Source organism: Sorex fumeus, unplaced genomic scaffold (assembly GCF_029834395.1).
Source record: "Sorex fumeus unplaced genomic scaffold, SorFum_2.1 ptg000035l, whole genome shotgun sequence".
In the NCBI taxonomy this organism is placed as follows: Eukaryota; Metazoa; Chordata; class Mammalia; order Eulipotyphla; family Soricidae; genus Sorex; species Sorex fumeus.
Window position 1 is genome coordinate 40,087,024 of NW_026606092.1, and position 19,919 is coordinate 40,106,942.

Below are 19,919 nucleotides of genomic sequence, written 5' to 3' on the forward strand. Positions count from 1 at the left end.
ACGACAGTGCCCGAGGCTCTGGCTTTGCTTCACCTTACAAAGGAAACGTGTGTGTGTGTGTGTGTGTGTGTGTGTGTGTGAGAGAGAGAGAGAGAGAGAGAGAGAGACAGAGACAGAGACAGAGACAGAGACAGAGAGACAGAGAGAGACGCGGCTTACTATCACACAGACAGGATATGGAGGGGACCATCAGGTCAGCAGTTTAGGAGCCCCTGTGGATCTGCCCGACTGTCCTGTCTCCAGGGGAACCCTCTTAGCCAGGAGCAGACAGTCCAGGGGAGTGAGAGGGGGCACAGGAGGTGAAGTCGTGCTGGGCTAGAGGCGGAGGTGGAGGAATCAGGGCTCGGTGGGGAGCAGAGCAGGAGAGTGGGGGGCTGAAGGCAGGTGGGGCCTGTTTGCCAGGCAGGAGGCCGCCCTGGAAGTTCAGGGCACTGGAGGGAGGGTCCCCACCAGGAGTCCACCAGAATGGGGCTCTGACCTTGAGCCACGCCCGGGAGAGGCAGGGCAGGCTGTGGTCCTGGGCTAGGGGACAGGGCTGTGTCCCCTCCACCTCACTTCCGCAGGAGAGGAAACACTGATCTGAGACTCTGCATCCCAGGAGGGGGTGGAGGTAGGAAGCAAGAATCTCTTGGAGGTTCCTGATTCTCTACCCGCTTGAACCCCAGAGAGGAGGGGTGTGAAATCCCTCAAGAGAACCTCTCTGGATCTCCCCAGGCAGGGGTACCACCCATGCTGGGCTGGCAGGTGGGCCAGATTCCTGCCGTGGCCATAGCTCGTGGGAACCAAGCAGGGTCTGATGGAGCCCCAGGGCCCTGGGGGATGGGACAAGGCATAAGGAGCGGCTTCGTGACACGGCTGTGCCCCCTCTCCCCTGAGTCTGGAGGATGGTCCGGCTCGTTTCTCCTCTGCAGAACTTGGGGTCCTGGCACCTCCTTTGGAGCACCACTTTGTACACGGTTTCCCCTTCAAGGAAGGTACGTGTTGGACATATGCCCAACCTGGGTTCGATTCCTGGCCTTGTATGGTTCCTTGGCCCTCACTGGGCACAGCCTGGAGGCCTATGGGCAATAACCCTGGGTGTTCGGGTTATTGCCAGCACCCTGGGACCCGAACAGCATCATGTCCTCGTCCCTTGCACTGAACCCAAGGCCCGGTTGGTTGAGAATCACCAGACCTTCTAAGCTCTGCTTGGAAGCACCCCTCACAAAAAAATAACAACCTTTTCCTCTTGATGACCCCTTTTGGGACTCAAGAAACGCAACATGGTCTAGCACTGCCAGAAACACTCGGGTTCACTACACAGCTCACATGAAATTGTGAGGGAATTTGTGATGATGGGGTGTTCAAGACCTTCTACTGGTGTCCGATTTGTTGTGAACCCCACTCTCTCTCCCGCATTCAGGCGTGTGACTGCTTATGTTTGAGAAGCGAGAGTTTGGGACCCAGGATGGAGTTCGATGCACTGAACATAGGCTTTGCCTGCAGAAGGGCCCAATTCCATCTCTGGCACTGCCTGGCCTTCCAAGCACCATGCAGGGGGAGTAGTCCCTAAGCACCAGGGAGTGTGGCCCCCCACAAAAGGAGATAAATGAACAGAGGAGGCGAGGGCTTACAGCACCTGCTGTCTTCCTGCCAACTCAACCACCGTCACTGCTGAAGGCTGGTGGGGCTCTCCTTCCGGGAAGGAAGGGTGGGGAGATGCTACAGCCTCTTCCTGGACCTTGGCGCAATGCATCTGGGCTCTGCAACTGGGCTGTCCAGAGCCCCGGCTCCAGACTGTGAGGCCGGATGGACCATGTTGGGTCAGCCAGGAAGTGGGGAGGGTGCTAGGGCGTCTGGCAAGTTTCCCAAACCAAGTCATGCCAGGCTGGGCTCACAGAGATGCCCGCCTGGTGCTGGCAGAAAGCAGGGTGGGGTGGCTGCTGGGGAGGGGTGATGGGGTCCCCTGTACTGCCCTATCCCACCCCACCCCACTGCATTCACCCTGCATATCTGTCACTTAGAAAGAGAGCCTGGCTGGAAAAGGGGCTATCGAGCCAGGCGGGATGCCCACGGGACACTGTGGATGGAGCCCAGAGAGACTGGGAGGGTCCCTGACCCACACACAGCTGGGATGAGGGAATTCAGCTCCAAGGGATGAAGGGTATGGATGTGACAGAAGTGTAGCTGCACCTGAGGGCAGGATGCCCTTGTCTTCCTGCTTTCCACAGGCTGGGCCTGAGGGCAGGGACCCCTAGTCTCTCTGTCTCCTGCCCGCCAGGCTGACCCACTGTGGCAGCAGGCCAGTGGCACAGCCCACACCAGAAGCACCATGATAGTATGGCACCACCTCACCGCTTTGCACAGAAAGCACCAGAACATCGGGACGAATGGTCCATGGTTAGAAGTTTGCCTCAAGGGCTGGGGGAGAGGGTATTTGGGACAGAGAAGGGAACATCATGACAATAACAGTTGGAAGGGATTGTTCCAGATTGGAGATGTGTGCTGAAAGTGGGCAAAGGACCAAAAATGATGGCCTCTCTCAGTATCTGTATTGCAAATGATAATGCCCAAAAGGAGAGGGAGAGGGGGAGGGAAGGGGAAAGAAAGAAGAGGAGGAGGAAGAGGAGAAAGATGAGGAGGAGAAGGAGGAGAAGGAGAAGGAGGAGGAGGAGAAGGAGGAGAAGGAAGAGTAAGAAGAAGAAGGAGAAGGAGGAGAAGGAGAAGGAGGAGAAGGAGAAGAAGGAAAAGGAGAAGGAGGAGAAGGAGAAGGAGGAGAAGGAGAAGGAGGAGGAGAAGGAGGAGAAGGAAGAGTAAGAAGAAGAAGGAGAAGGAGGAGAAGGAGAAGGAGAAGGAGGAGAAGGAGAAGGAGGAGAAGGAGAAGGAGGAGAAGGAAGACAAAGAAGAAGGAGAAGGAGAAGGAGGAAAAGGAGAAGGAGAATGAGAAGGAGAAGGAGAAGGAGAAGGTACCAGAACAGGCTCAGGACTCTCGTGTGCTGGGAATGCACCAGGGGATGCTCTGAGAGCTGGTCCAGGCAACCCTCATGTAAAAGTGCTGCCTGGGTGCTACATTCATCACACATGGAAGGTTTGTGGTGACTTCATGGCAAAAAACAAATCTACCCACACAGCTATTCCAACCACGCACTCATGAACCACTGCTGGGTCATGTTCAATTAAGATCCGTGCATGGTGGGATCTGGTATGTTTGTCTGGTTCATTTGCGTTCTGGCCACAGCTGGCAGTGCTCAAGGCTTAATCCTTGGCTTTGTGCTCAGGGCTTACTCCTAGCGGTGCTCAGGGGACCATGTGGAGTGCCAGGGAGCCAGCCAGACAGCTGTGTGTCCCGCATCACTGCACTGGCTGGCCAGGACAGACACTGTCCGAGATGCACCTGTGAACAGCTGGGGATGCTGGCTCCTGGCCCCAACTGCAGGACTCTGGCAGTGAAAGGACAAAACCCAGGGCTCAGGTCAACTCTGACTCAAATAGGAACCATGGGCTGCAAGCAGGGAAGCCCACTCTACTGCAGCCTGGGAGGGTCACTGCAACCACAGCCAGTCTGGACAGAGCAGAGGGGATGGAAGGCTAGGGGAGTTTCTGTGGGGAACAGAAAGATGACAATGAACCACACACAACTACCCTCCGGGGGAGTAGTGCTGCCACCTTGAGCACCGGGCCTGAGAGAAGAGCTGAGAAGACTGTGTGGAGGCCGGTGGTGTGTGGGCACATGAGCGAGCTGGGGACCCCCATCTGCCTGGGACCTGCAGGCATCGCCGAGGCTTCCCGAGCCTGCTTCTTCATCATCTATATATACAATGCTGCCGGAAGAGCCTCTGGTGTTTTGTGAGAATAACCTGATTGCTGGGAACAGTAGGATATTTTGTGCTGTTAATTTTGGTTCTTTGTTGTTGTTTTGGGTCACACCTGGTTGGTGTTCAGAGGTCACTTGGGTGGCCCTTGGGTGGTGATGGGGGGACCCGAGGGGGGCTGGATATTGAACTCAGGTCTCCTGCATGCAAAGCCTTGCACCAGCCCTTGCAACTCTCTCTCTGGCTCCCGGATTCTTTTTTCTTCTCTTGTCTCTCTGTTCTTCCTCCTCCATAATTGGCGTGTGGGCTTTGAGGAGGGGTAGGATGATTTATAATCTTCCTGATTGGTACCCAAAGGCTTCTGGGGCATAAAGGGTCCTTCTGCTGCCACCACGCTTGGAGGACATCAGAAAAGGAGCAGGGACACAATGGAATACCATGCAGCTGTTAGAAAAGATGAAGTGATGAAATTTGCATATAAGTGGATCAACATGGAAAGTATCATGTTAAGTGAAATGAGTCAGAAAGAGGGACAGACATAGAAAGATTGCACTCATCTGTGGAATATAAAGTAACAGAATAGGTGACTAACACATAAGAATAGTAGAGATAAGTACCAGGAGGTTTGCTCCATGGCTTGGAAGGCGGCCTCACATGCTGGGGGGAAAGGCAGCTCAGATAGAGAAGGAAACACAAAGCAAAGGTTGTTTGGAGGACCCACCCGGGTTGGGTGATGCATGCCGAAAGTAGACTATAGATCAAACACAATGGCCACTCAATACCTCTATTGCAAATGACAACATCCAAAAGGAGAGAGAGCAAAAGGGAATGCCCTGCCACAGAGGCAGGGTGGGGTGGGGGTGGTGGGAGGGCTCTTGGGATCATTGGTGATGGAGAATGGGCACTGGAGGAGGGATGGGTACTCGATCATTGTATGACTGAAACGCAAACATGAAAGTTTGTAAGTATGTAACTGTACCTCACGGTGATTCACTATTAAAAAAATAATAATAAAATAAAGTTTTCAAAAAAAGAAAAGAAAAGGAACAGGGACTGGGGCGAGACTGAGGTGACAGTGAAGGGGGGACGAGTGACCCAGGGGAGACTCCAAAAAGCGGTGTGAGAGCCTGCTAGGGGCCAGCCCTCGATGGAGGGGACAGTGGAGCAGCACTGGTGCTGGGGACACATCGAGACAGACCACAGACAGCCTTGGGGCTCTCCACGGCTGCCTCAGGGCCCAGCACGGGCTGTGCAGCCCCAAGTCGGGGTCTGACGGCCACCACGGATCAAAACCCAAAGGGCTCCCCATCGGCTCAGTGCTCTGTAAAACCATGGTAGGTTCGAGAAAGTGTCAACCTTTTCTTCCCTTCTAAGAGAACCGATATAATAAAGTTCGAGACTATGCAGAATGTTTACTTTGTTTGAGGGGTGTGTTGTGTTTCTGGGTGATAACCGGAGGTGCTCAGGGCTTATTCCTGGCTCTGTGCCCTGGGCTTCCTCCTGGCTGCCTCGCGGGGGTAGAGGGGGGACCATATACAGTATATGGGTACAAACCCAGTAAGCCCCGTGCAAGGCACACACTCTGCTTGCTGTACTAGCTCTCCAGTCCAGGAATGTGTGTTTTTGCTCACTGGAGGCTCTGAACAACGATTAGACTCCTTTCTCCCTTGCCACACCCCCACCGCAGCTCTGACTCTGGCCCTGGCTCAAAGCAGACCCCCAAGTGGCTCTCTCTGTCTGCCCACTGGGGGCAGAGCCAATCTGGTAGGAAGGGGATTTGCTTGGCACTGGGGCAAAGGCCCAAGAGGGCAGGACGGATGATCGCCAAGCCCAGTTTGCCCACCCAGCCCGGGTGCCTAGCGCACAGCTCAGCCTCTGCTAACTGCCTGTGCTCATTTGTCTTCTAGCCCTGGGTTTATTTATAAATGAGCTCAGATGCCCCGAAGATAACCTGCAGCTATTTTGGGAACAGTGTGTCAGGCTGCAGAAAGATGGGGTCAAGACCAAGCCAGACTGGAGTGGGCCTGGCCCAGGGGGATTTTGCCCCTGCACACTCCCTCCACCCCCCGGCTCCCTTCCCAGCTGCCACATCCCTGTACGCCCTCTCAGTTTTCTCCTATCCTGCCACTCCGTCTCCGGGTCCTGCTCGCTGCGCTGCTGCCAGATCTAACCGTGGCACCCACGCTCCGCCTTGCCTGCTACTCACATGTTCTCTGCCCCCACTCTTTCCTCCTGCAGGGGGCTACTAGCTCCCGAAAGTATCGGTCACCCTTTCACCACATCACCCTCTCTCCCTCCCTAAGGTCTCCCTTAGCTGAGTCAGCAGCCTGTCACTTGGCCTTTCTCAGTCCAGCTTGGCCCCATGACCTGATCACACCAACAACTGGTGTTTCCCCTGGCTTTTCTCCAACCCGACCTGCAGGGTTCAGATCGAGGAAAGGATCCCCTTTCCTGCAATGGCTGGATCACTCCCCGACAAGTGTTAGAGGAACCAAATCCCAGGGTCGCAAAGGCATTTCGACCGATGCATTGGGTCAGAGAGATAGAACAGCAGTTATGGTGCCTTCCAAATTACAGTTGGATCCCTGGTACCACAAAGGGTCCCCTGAGCACCACCAGGAGTGATCCCTGAACACAGAGCCAGGAGTAATCTCTGAACACCATCAGGTGCAGCCCCCAAATGAACAAACAAAAATTAGTAGTGCATTGCCCAGAGGGAAAGAAGGATTCTGGAGATGTTTTTCTGGAAGTCAAGTTGAACACGGTGTCTGTCCCCTGAGATGAACCAGCCCGGGACAAATGATTTCCCCACCCCTGAAAAGAATTCAAGCTTTAAGTTTCATGGAATTAAGAGACTGAGAAATGCTTCCAGCATGAGTGAGAAATGTGTGTCAGGGGCTCTCTGGGCCTCAGTTTCTTCTATATCAAACCAACTCCGGTTCAATCCCTGCCTCCTCACAGTTGCTTGAGCATCACTGGGTTCAGTCCAAGAAACTCCTGAGTACCACAGGGCATGATCCAGGCAACCCTTGGACCTAACCAAGGTCCCCATTGCAAGGGTTGTTTGAGAAGCTATAAAACAAAGTCTCAGGCTGAAGAGAGAGGGTCAAGGTGCTTGCCTGGCACGTGGCTGACCCTGTTTGATTTCTGCATCACATGGGCACCTCCAGAGCTCTACTTGAACAGAGAGCGAGGGATGATCTCTGAGCACCACTGGGGATGGCCCCCAAACCAACCAAAGTCTAAAGCAAAATATAAGGATCAGGGCTGGAGCGATAGGATAGTGGGTGACCCAGGTTCAATCCCTGGCACCCCATATGGTCCCCTGAGCACTGCCAAGGGGTAACTTCTGAGTGCAGAGCCAGGAGTAATCCCTGTGCTGATGCAAACTGAGTAGAGAAGAAAAAGAAAGGTGGGTGCCCATGTCACATCAGGACCAGGACCAGGAGCCACCTTGGAGCAGGGTGGCTGTCCCTAGGTTTGACCCAAAAAACAAACAAAAAAATGAAATAAAAAATTTTTTAAAAATGCTTAGGTTCATGTCATGCAAACTTAAGCTCAATAAATTCCCTCTCCGCTCCCACCCCCATGAAAGGAAGCTGCCCATTTCCTCTTGCCATAGCTCCTCTGAGCAGGCAACCCCTGGCACAAGAAGTAAAGGGAGGTGGTGTGTCACAATTTTGGAGGAAGGACACGGAGGCCCAGAGAGGATCGATGCCTTGCTGGTGTGTCCCAATTTTGGAGGAAGGACACGGAGGCCCAGAGAGGATCGATGCCTTGCTCAAGGTCACACAGCCCCCAAGTGACAGAGTGTCGAAAATGCTCAGGCCTGTGAGGGCCAAGCCAACACTGATCCAGTCAGCACATTGTCTGTCTGGAACATTCTTCCCTCAGGAAAGCCAGCTCTGTGGGGGTATCAGCTTCTGTAAACAGAGCAATAAATAGCCTGGTCGAGCAGGCCGCACAGCTCTGGGGTGACCCTGACACATTCCCCGCCAATGCCCACATGGCCTTGGCTGCATAACCCGGAGAGTGAGACCTTCACTGCACCAAGGCCTGTGTAGGTGTGCGGCCGGCTGGCAGCACACTGAGCGGTATTTCCTGTGGTTCCTGTGATTCAAACATTAACCTCCTCCCCAGGGAGGCCCTGGGCAGCTTAACCATTAACCATGAGCCCTCCATGAAGCTCCCCCCAGCCCCCAGGCCCAGGTGTTATAGTGTGTGGTTTGAGGCTGGGGCCTGCATCCTGGGGCGCTCAACACACACACACACACACACACACACACACACACACACACACACACACACACACCCCCTGCTCCAAGGTGGCTCCTGGTCCTGGTCCTGATGTGACATGGGCACCCACCTTTCTTTTTCTTCTCTACTCAGTCTTCTCTCCCTTTCTATTCTTTTTGTTCTTGTGCTCAGAGTTGACTCCTGGCTCTGCTCTCAGGGATCACTCCTGGCAGAGGGACTGATGAAGTGCTGAAGATGGACCCCGAGTCAGCTACATGCAATAGAAGTACCTTCCTCAGGGCTGGAACGATAGCACAGTGGATAGGGTGTTTGCCTTGCACGCGGCCAACCCGGGTTCGATTCCCAGCATCCCATATGGTCCCCTGAGCACCGCCAGGAGTAATTCCTGAGTGCAGAGCCAAGAGTAACACCTGTGCATTGCCAGGTGTGACCCAAAAAAAGAAAAAAAAAAAAGAAGTACCTTCCTTGCTGTATTTTTCTCTAGTTCTTTTCTTGTCTTTTCTTTTCTGTTTTTCTTCTCTTCTCTTCTCTTCTCTTCTCTTCTCTTCTCTTCTCTTCTCTTCTCTTCTCTTCTCTTCTCTCATTTTTCTTTCCCCACTATACTTTCTCTCCTACTTTCTTTTCTTAGAGGCTTCCCCAACTCTGCGGTGCTGGGCAGTACCGGGGGACAGGAAGTGCGGGGGACTAGATGATTACTCTAAGTCATTCTTACCCAGCAGTACAGGTCCGATGATCTGATGCTTTCGGCCAGTGGTACTGGTGGCGGGGGCATGCACCTCCTTCTCCCAGGATCAAACTTGGGGCCTCATACAAGCTTGGCTTGTGCTACATCTTGAGGGGTCTCCCGAGACCCTGTTTTCAGTCTTTGTTTTTGTTTTTGTTTTTGTTTTTTTCTTTTTGGGTCACACCAGGCAATGCACAGGGGTTACTCCTGGCTCTGCGCTCAGGAATTACCCCTGGCGGTGCTCAGGGCTCAGGGGACCATATGGGATGCTGGGAATTGAACCCGGGTCGGCCGCGTGCAAGGCAAACGCCCTACCCACTGTGCTATTGCTCCAGCCCCCTGTTTTCAGTCTTTGAGGGAGTCTTCCTGTGGCCACTGCATCCTCTCTAAGTCACAATGGGACCTTCGCCTCAATTTTCTCAACATCCCTGTGGAAAACTCCTCCAGTTGCGGGGTCTCTGAGGGGCCCTGCCTCCGGGACTTGAAACCAGCACTCAAAGCCACACTTGCCTTTCCTAACCGAGAACTACAAGAGGCTGAGGTGGAAAATGGCTGGGCTGTTGGGGCCTGCAGCTGGGGGCGGGCAGCCTGAAGAGCACCCCCCCACCCCACTCTTCTTTGCCAGCCTCCAGGATCATGCCACACACAGGGTCAAATACCCCCAGCCCAGGTCTGCCTGTTTTTGCCAGAGGAGAGGGAGGGTCCGAGGGAGCAAGAAGCAGATGCAGGACCATGAGAACACTGCTCAGCCCCAGGTGCACAGGAGAACTGGGGTGGATAGGGAGGAAAGAGGAAGAGCCCTACAGTGGCCTGTGAACTCAGAACTTGGTGCGGTGCTGACCATTCCCTGAGCACTGTAAATGAGGGTGGCGCTGGCAGGCCCTAGAGGGAACATTTTGGGCAGGACTGATTGCGTATGGGACAGAGGGCTACAAATGATGGCTGGGTGGCCAGTCAGCAGAATGGACATGGGAGGAGAGTCCTGCCCTCACGTGTCCCCAAAACTGCATCATGGGGTTACAAGATTCTTTTTTTCTTTTCTTTTTTTCTTTTTTGCTTTTTGAGTCACACCCAGCAACGCTCAGGGGTTACTTCTTGGCTCTGCACTCAGGGATTATTCCTGGTGGTGCTTGAGGGACCTTATGAGATACTGGACCATATGGGATGCTGGGGATTGAACCCGGGTTGGCCACGTACAAGGCAAATGCCCTACCCACCGTACTATCACTTCAACGCTGGTTATAAGATTCTTATTCCCCTATAAAACTGGGCAAGTCAGACTAGAGAGATAGTAACAGCAGGTAGGGCCCTTGCATTGCACGTTGCCCTTGATTGACCTGGGTTCAATCCCTGACACCTCATAAGGTCTTCCTCCTGAGCACAGCCAGGAAGAAGGAGCCCTGAACACAAGAGCCTCCTAGGAGTAAGCCCTAAGCAGTGCCAGGTGTGGCCCAAACTGCCGCATCCCAATTAATAAAACAAAAATAGGCAAGTAAAGGGTCGGAGGGGAGCCACGCCTCTGTGGCTGATAGCTCTTGCCTTGCAAGCCTGAGGCAGAGAGCTCCATGCCCGGTTCCTGCTGCAAATGCTGTCGGTGTGATCTGGGGAGCTCTGATGTGTCAGAGCCTGGTGGTTCGGCCATCTGGTGCTGCAACCCAGTTCCTGCAACACCACAAAGCCAGGTGTGTGAGAGCCCCCCAACTGAGTGTGTGTCAGCCTGCAAACACTGCCCGGAAGACACGCCAGCACAGAGCCCAGGACAGGCGCCCCTGGTGAGCAAGCACACTCGAGCCTGCACCCACCCAGTATAAGCACAGGGAGCTGGACTACAGGAGGTGACCGTGGCCAGCATCGCCACTGCGCATGTGTGGGATGCCCAGCTATCTCAGTAACAGCAACAAAGGGAAGAGAAGTGTGTGTGGGAGAAACTAAGAGAATTTGGGGTTGCTAGCAGAACAACAGTACGGCGGGGAGGGCATTTGCCTTACACTCAGCCGACCCAGGTTCAATCCCTGCCATCCCATATGGTCCCCCCCAAGCACTGCCAAGAGCAATTCCTGAATGCAGAGCCAGGAGTAACCCCTGAGCATTGCTAGGTGTGACCCCCCCAAAAAAATCTTTAAAGAATATACATATGTAGCACTGCACTGTAGCTCTGTCCTCCCGTTGTTCATTGATTTGCTCGAGCAGGCACCAGTAATGTCTCCATTGTGAGACTTGTTACTGGTTTTGGCATATCGAATACACACGGGGAGCTTGCCAGGCACTCCGAGAGGGATGAAGGAATCGGACCTGGGTCAGCCACCTGCAAGGCAAACGCCCTATCCACTGTGCTATCGCTCCAGCCTATAAATATATATATATATAATATATATTATATTATATATATATACTAGCTATGGACTCAAGAGCACATTTACTCTTGCACCCAGGGAGTTAGACAGCAAACAAAGCCAGAGCACCCTGGATGCACCACATTGCAGTGGAGAGGCATCAGGAGGGAATCAGAGAGTCCTGCATGGGTCTGGAGGCTATTGCATGTAGGAACTCATCCAGGAGGAGTCTAAAAAGGCACCCGATTGGCAGAGCGGAAGACAGGGAATGGTGTTGCAGCAGAAGGCTCAGCATGTCTCGAGGCCCAGGTGCATGACAGAAACAGGGATTGGCTGAGCCACGTAGAAATGTTTGGAATGGAGGCATGGACAAAGCTCAAGTCAGGAGACCTTACCCTGGAGCCAGCAGACAGCAATGGGACATTTTAAACATATCAGAGGTAAATTTGTTAAATAATCATCCTTCGCTTCTCAGCATAAACTGAAGCTCACCATCGCCTTTCCTGGAGGCTTGGCCTCTCAGGCTGTATCTCTCACAGTTCAGTGAAAGCCCCAGACCTCATCACTGGCGTTTTAGCATTTAAGGCTTCTCCTTGGGACCTGCAGGCAGAGGGCAGACACCAACTTTTCTGCACCCGAAGACTTTCCCTGCACCTGACGTGTTTTTGGCATAGCACGATTTCTGGCAGAGTAAGACAGCTCAGGAAATCCAGAATCCTGGCTCTGGTGCCTCTCTGATCACTGAGATAAAACAGTCTGGCTCCCACAAGCAGCTTTCACTGCAGGAGAAGGGACTGGCAGGCTGGAACCACTGCACCCTGTCCCTCATGCTGAAGTTGGCGGCATTGGCTGAAGCAACATCCAAAGCCTGCTACCATGCCCTGCTCATCCCCCCCCCCCCCCCCACCGCAGGGACCTGGGGGCCACTCTCGGGCTCTGCTGCTTTTTGCTCACAGGCTGTCCTGTGTGATCTCAACTTCAGCTGCCCCTGTGCCTGACCCCTTCTCTGGAGTCTGCACAGAACTCTGGGAATGAAGATTGGTATGAGCATTTTTAGAAAAACTGCATGGTGGGGCTAGCGCAATTGTACAGTGGGTAGGGCACTTGCCTTGCATGTGGCCAATCCGGGTCCAATAGTTGGTAGCACCAATGGTCCCCTGAGCCCATCAGGAATAATCCCTGAGCAGAGTCAAGAGTAAGACTTGAGCACCCCTCTGAGTATGACCCCCAAGCAAAACAAAATCTGCATGGTGCCTCCCAATTAAAGATCCAGCAATCCCAATCTGGGGTTGCTAGCAGAAATTTAAAAACATCACACAAAAAGTTATATATATAATCACAGTCACAGTCCTCCCGTTGTTCATCAATTTGCTCGAGCGGGCCCAGTAACGTCTCCATCATGAGACTTGTTGTTACTGTGTTTGGCATATCGAATACGTCAAGGGTAGCTTGCCAGGCTCTGCCATGCGGGCGAGATACTCTTGGTAGCTTGCTGGGCTCTCCGAGAGGGGTGGAGGAATCGAACTCGGGTCAGCCATGATAGCCGCTTGTAAGGCAAACACCCTACCGCTGTGCTATCGCTCCAGCCATTGTGTGTGTGTATATATATATCACTGTCACTGTTGGGCTGGAGTGATAGCACAGCAGGTAGGGCATTTGCCTTGCACGCAGTCAACCCGGCTGACCTGAGTTTGATTCCTCCGCCCCTCTCAGAGTGCCCGACAAGCTACCGAGAGTATCTCGTGTGCACGGCAAAGCCTGGCAAGCTACCCATGACATATATAACATGCCAAAAACAGTTAACAATGAGTCTCACGATGGGGACGTTACTGAGCCCACTCAAGCAAACTGATGAACAATGGGAGGACAGTGCTATAGTGCTACTTGTCACTGTCATCCCGTTGTTCATCGACTAGCTCGAGCGGGTGCCAGTAACTTCTCCATTCATCCCAGCGCTGAGATTTTAACAGCCTCTCCTCTTGTCCTTCCCAACTCTGCCATATTGGAGGCTCTTTCAGGGTCAGGGTAATGAGACCCGTTATTGTTACTGTTTTTGGCATATCAAATACGTCATGGGTAGCTTGCCAGGCTCTGCCATGCAAGCAGGATACTTTTGGTAGCTTGCTGGGCTTTCTGAGAGGGAATATATATATATAGTGTATGTTGTGTGCATGCACACGTGTGCAGACATTTATTGTAGCATCATTTACAGTAGCTGAACTGTGGAAGCAGTAGAAGATACCTGTTATAAACTGGCTGGATAAAAGAAATGTGACACCCTTGTCAATACTATTCAGCTATGAAGGACAAATGGAATTTTGCCATTTCAAGCACAACAGAAGAAGTTCTAGAGAATCATGCAAATGGAAATAAAAGGAACAAGACAAGAACTGTATTTCCATGGGAAGGGGGGCAGCACCAGCTCGTGCTTCATGCCCTACCGAGGTCAAGAGTTGCCCCTCACGAGCGGCTCTCCAGCATGGCCATGGCTCCAGAGGCACAGAAACCAATCTCGTAATTATCTGGCTCTTGGCAGAAATCCCTCCAGACTTAATTAGCAAAATATCAGAAATCCAAAATAGCGTGGCCGCAATAGTGGCCCTGTGACATCATTTGGTTCTCATAACCAGCTATAGAAAACAAATTATTTCACAATGCCTTTTCAGCAGTTTGATTGTTGGGTGGAAACTCTCAACAATAATGGTGCATCTTTTGTCGAAATAATGAATGTAATCAAAGTAGAGAGAAAGTTAAATAGAAATCATCTGCCTCACAGGCATCGGGAGGGGTGGGAGGGGGGTATATTGGGGTTCTTGGTTGTGAAAAATAAGTACTGGCGAAGGGAAAGGTGTTTGATCATTGTATGGCCGAGTCGTAAACCTGAAAGCTTTGTAACTTTTCCCACAGTGATTCAATAAATAAATATAAAAACAACAACAAAAAGAACTGTATTTCACGCATGTATACAATCTGAGGATATAAAATAATAAACAAAATGATAAAAAGAGAAAAGAACAGCAAGACTGGGCAGGGGAATGGCTCAAAACACTGCAGCACGTGCTTTGCACGCTGGAGCCCCTGGTTCTCGTCCCAGCTCTGGCTTGACCCCCCACAAGCCGAGCTGGGAGGAAGCACCCCTGAGCATACTTCTCTTGTCATACTGTGAAGCCAGAATTCACCTGACATCAGTGTAAAGACATTATAAGAAACTTATAATGTCAAAGCTCCTCAATGGAATACTAGCAAACTGGATTAAGAAATACATCAAGTGGATTCTATGCCATATACTCGGCCCTCCCCTTGATCATCGATTTGCTCGAGCGGGCCCAGTAACGTCTCCATTGGAGACTTTGTTGTTACTGCGTTTGGCATATCGAATACTCTCGGTAGCTTGCTGGGCTCTCCGAGAGGGGCAGAGGAATCGAACTCGGGTTGGCCATGTTGGCCGCTTGTAAGGCGAACGCCCTACCACTGTGCTATCGCTCCAGCCCGTATACTCATTCCTGCTATATGATATATATCATATACATATAATATATATACTGAGTATATTCCATATGCTCAGTAACAATGATGGCCTCATTCCCCTGACCCTGAAAGAGCCCCCAAAATGCCATCGGGCTACACTAGCACATAACAGGAACAAATGGAGATGTTACTAGTGCCCGCTCGAGCAAATCAATGAACAACGGGGTGATAGTGATAGTGATACTCATTCCTGCAATGCAAGGATGGTTCAACTTTTACAAATAATCATTGTAGGCTGGGGAAATAGTACCGGGGTTAAGGTGCTTGCCGACCACATGGCCAATCCCAACTTGACCCCTGACACAGCATATGGGCTCCTGAGCACCTCTAGGAGTGACCCCTGAGCGCAGAGCCAGAAGTAAGCACTGAGCACCGTAGGGAGTGGTCCAACTATCTCCTCTCACAAATCAATGTAATGTACTACATTAACAGAATAAAGGACAAAAACCACACAATCATCTCAACTGGCATAGGAACAGGATTTGGAAAGATTCGATACCCTTCCATGATTCAAAACAAAACAAAACCCCTAAAACACTTAAGTTAGATTGAAGGAAATTATATGAACATAATTAAGACCACGTTTGGAAAGATCCAGAGCAGCCATTTATACTTGTTAGTAAAAAAAAAAGAGACTACTTTTTGCTCTCACATTAGTAACACAATGCTCTCACACTTGTATGCAAGTCACAGAAATAAAAGGCATCTAAACTGGAGGGGAAACTTTGTTAGCAACAACAGAACTAAAGTGTTAAAACACACACACACAAACACGCACATTAAAGGTTAAAAGTGGTGTTGGGGGTGTGGCTCAGTGGTATAGAACCTGCCCTGCACATGTGAGACTGTAAGTTTGGTCCTGGTACTGTCCCATAGCACTGAGCACTATCACCCATACTGCCTTAGTGACCCTTGGATAACATCACGTAAATGGCCTCTGCCACTGAATCCAGATAGCTTTTTATTTTTTTATTGTTTTTTTTTAATTTTTATTAGTGAAAGACCATGAGGTACAGTTGTAGACTTACAAATTTTTGTGCTTGGGTTTCAGTTATACAATGATCCAGTACCCATCCCTCCACCAGTGCCCATTCTCCATCATTTATATTTTCTTTTTTAATTTTTGTTAGTGAAACACCGTGAAGTATAGTTGTAGATTTACAAATTTTTTTGCTTGGATTTCAGTTATACAATGGTCAAGTACCCATCCCTCCACCAGTGCCCATTTTCCGCCACCACGGGTCGCAGTGTCCCTCCCACCCCCCATCTCCCCATCCCACCCTGCCTCTGTGGCAGGGCATTCCCTTTTGTTCTCTCTCTCCTTTTGGGTGTTGTGGTTTGCAAAAGAGGCATCGAGTGGCAATCATGTTTGGTCTATAGTCTACTTTCAGCATGCTTCTCCCATCCTGGGAGGATCCTCTCAACACTCTTTATTTGGTGCTCCTTTCTCAGATAGCTTTTTAAATTAAGGTAATAGTGGTTGATTGTTTTGGGACCACACCCAGCAGTGCTCAGGGATTACTCCTGGTTCTTGCTCACTCCTGGTGGTACTTGGGGGATGACAGAGCGTGCTGGGGATTGGACCCAGGTCAGCTATGTGCAAGGGAAGCGCCCTACCCACTGTACTATCTTTTTGGCCTGGTAACAATGGTTTAGACCATATAAATATTTATAAGTTTTGAAGTCCAGTGTTCTCACATTGCGTCCACCACCAGTGTCAATACCCTTCTACCACTGTTCCTAGGACCATCCAGGTGACACCACAGTTCTCCGGGTGACCACAGTCCTGGCACCACTAAGGGCTTGTTTTCATTGAATATTGTCTATTTCCTTGCTCTGTTTCTTTATATTCTACAAATATCACCTGCATGGGTCTTTGGTTTGGCCACACCTGGCAGTGCCCAAGGGCGATTCCTTGCTCTATGCTCAGGTCTGACCCCCAGTGGTGATTAGGATATGGTGCCTGGTTACAACCAGGGTTGACTCTATGCCCCACCGATGGGGGGGCATCTGCTGTGCCACTCAGCCACATCCCTGGTCCTGAACGTATTTCTGATATTCATTCATGTCATAGCATGGATCACTACCATATTCCTTTTTTTAAAAGAGTGAATAATAATTCGCTGTATACATAAACCATGCTTTTTTGTTTTGTTTTGTTTTTTGGGTCTTTCTTTCTTTCTTTCTTTCTTTCTTTCTTTCTTTCTTTCTTTCTTTCTGTGGGTGGGGAGGGGGTGACACACCCAGAGGTGCTAGTTGGCAATTCCAAGTGTGGTGCTTGGGAGTCACTCCCGGATGTGCTTGGGGGACATCAGTGATGGGGATTAAACCTGGGGCTCCCATGCCAAGAGCATGTACTCCAGCCCTTGAGCTATCTTCCACAAATCACATTTTCTTTATCCATTCCTCCATGATCTGACATGCGAGGACACGGAAGTTCATGATTTTCAATGAGAAATATTCCTGCAGGACAAAATCCAGGATCTGAATAGGAGAATGGACATTTAGGAAGATACGGAGAGAGGGCCAGAGGGCAGGAGACCAAAGACCTGGAAGGTAGGTTTCTTAGGCTCACTTGATGGAAACTGAACCTTCCAGGTCACATATCACTCATTTGTAAATTGAGAAAAATATTTGAGAGAGCCGATAAGCTATTCCCATAACTTTAGCTATTATGATTAAAGTGGTGAATGTGTATGTAAAAGTTTTTGCTTTGAAGCCCTGAAGTGACTCCTTCTTTGTTTTGCTTTATTTGGGGGCCACACCTGGCTGTGCTCAAGGATTCAGGATTTGTGCTCAGGGATCACTCCTGGTGGTGCTCAGGGGACCATAAGGGGTTCTGGGGATCGAACCTGAGTTGGCTAGGGTAAGGCAAGCAACCTACCCACTGTGCCATTGCTCCGGCCCCATGAAATGGCTCTTTCTCTCTCTTAAGTGAGGAAAAGAAAAGAAAATATGTTAAATGGGGCCAGAGAGAGATAGTACAGGACTTAAGGCACTTGCTTTGCATGCAGCCAACTGGGGCCTAAAAACTGTCAAGAACACCCCCTCAAGCACTGTAGCCCAAGACCTCCCATGACTCCCTCAAAAAAATAGGAAAGAAAAAGAAGTTAAGGAAGTGTAAGGAAAACAAACTTTTGATATTAAATAATAATATTTAATATATTGATTCATGATATTCGAACACAATTTCAGAAACACCTGGACTGGAGAGCTAGTTCATGGTTTAAGGCACTTGCATTGCATGTGGCTATCCCTACTTCAATCCCCGGTACCCCAAATAGTGCCCCAAACATCACCAGGAGCATTCCCTTAGTAGAGAACCAGGAGTAAGCTCTGAGCTTCACTGGATGTGGCCCCCAAATTTTTTTAAAAAATGAACACTTTTGCTATCTTACTTTATCTCATGCATAGCTATTATCTTGAAGTCAATTATAACTTCATTCTATAGATTAGGAATATAGATCCTTCTAATGCCTTTGGCCTCTCCGCACGGAGACAGCTCAGATGTCTGGAACCCCAGTATTAAGAATGCCTTCTCTTCTTTTTGCAAAGCTCTGGCCCTCATTTGAGCCCTGTGATTTCTCCTGTGACCACTGAGCCTCCCTCCCATCTGCTTTTCTGACCTGCAGGCTTCCATTCTTCAAGGGCATTTGTCATGTCTGCTGTCAGAATGAGCTTTCAAAAATGCATGTCTAGGGGCTGGAGAGAGTGCAAGGGTCAGACTCTGGCCTTGCGTGGACTGAACAGGGTTTGGTCCCAAATACTGCATATGATCCCCCGAGCACTGCCAGGTATGGCTCCAAACAACAAAACAAAACAAAGAAATTAAATAAAAATCTGCAAGCCTGGGGCCAGAGAGATAGTGCAATGATTTAGTCCTTGCCTTGTATGCAGTTGATTTTGTTTTGATCCTTGATCCCCTGAGCATCACTAGAAATGATGATCCTTGAGCCTAGAGCCTGAGCACTGTCGGGTATGACCCCAAAGCCCACCCCATTTAGGCTCAGATGGCCAAAGAATTTATCTGAGGTCAGCCAGTGAGGACCAGTCGTCATCAGACCCCAGGTTTTCCTACCCCACCACGTCGTTCGGACAGCCTTGCTCATCTGACAGGGGAGTTGAGGGGAAGGATGAGGTACCTCATCTCACCCAGTGCTGACCTCGGGAAGGTCACCAGGCAGAAGCTCATGCCGGAAGACACTGGCAGTTTCCAAAAGCCCAGAGGAAAGGAGCGTGTGTTGATGATCAGGCTTTGGGGGGTCTGGAGACCGTCCAGCGGGCCGCGGCTGTCTGAATGAGCCCTGTCTCCCCAGTGGGCCCCGGTGATGACCCTCCCCCGAGGCGGTGGGGCCCGCGTGAGCACGGGAAGTCTTCGTACCTGGCACTGGCGGTTCTGGGTGAGGGTCTCTCATTCTCTCCTCCAAGAGCTCCCGCAGGCACTGCTCCTGCTCCTCCTGCAGCACCCGCAGCACTTCACACAGCCGGGACACGGCTCCCACCTGCAAGGCCAAGGCCAGATTGTTCATTGCTAATAATGACTCCACAGGGATGTTCCATGAGCAGGAGGGACGGCGCAGGGACCATTGCACATGGGGATGGTCGGCAAAGCCAGGCCCGCGTCCAGAGTGGGGGAGGCAGCCCTTCTCCGGGGTGAACAGAGAACACGACAGGGAGAGCTAGGCGGCCCCAACAGTCTGACGCCTGTCCACGTTGAATCTCGTGTTAATCAAGACCTTAAGTCTTTTTAAATTTTTAATAGGTTTGGTGAAGTCCAGAGTGATACAGAGGGTAGGGGGCTCTCCATGCACACAGCCAACCCAGGCTGGATTCCCGGCTAACTGATCCTGCTTCTGACTGAGACTGCATCCCATAGGCTGGAGAAGCTTGCAATGGAAAGATCTGGAACAGTTTATGGTAGGGAGGTTAAAAGGAGCACTAGGGACTCTTGGAAGATGGGGCAGGTGAGCTTTTTTCTATTACTCCTGCTAATGATTCATGCACCTGAGTATACAGGCATCACAGTCTGGTGTGTGACCTCTGCAGTACCACAACGAAAAGTCTGAGCAGCCCAGCCAAGCGTGATCATCACAACAATGAAGGGAAGGGAAGGGGAAAGGAAAACCAAGAACTATGAGTCTTAAAAAGCTACTTTGAGCCCAGGGATGTATGCAGCTCAGTGGTAGAACATGTGCCTTATATAAGTTAGATTTTTAGCACTGGGGGAAAGGGGGCAAAGCTGGGCTTAACTGGTTTTTAAAAATTGAATTTGAGGTTAGAAAGATA

The 19,919-nt window shown here is 50.9% G+C and overlaps 1 protein-coding gene across 1 annotated transcript in view; it reads right to left on the reverse strand.

Annotated features, from left to right (window-relative positions):
- The window catches only part of SCTR (secretin receptor), a 59,043-nt gene extending 39,881 nt beyond the window's left edge, over positions 1-19,162 (reverse strand). Inside the window, exon 1 of the mRNA XM_056117563.1 lies at positions 19,015-19,162. Within this exon, the coding sequence (XP_055973538.1) occupies positions 19,015-19,162 (148 nt within the window). The remainder of the gene's footprint in view (positions 1-19,014) is intronic.
- Positions 19,163-19,919: the final 757 nt, after the last annotated feature.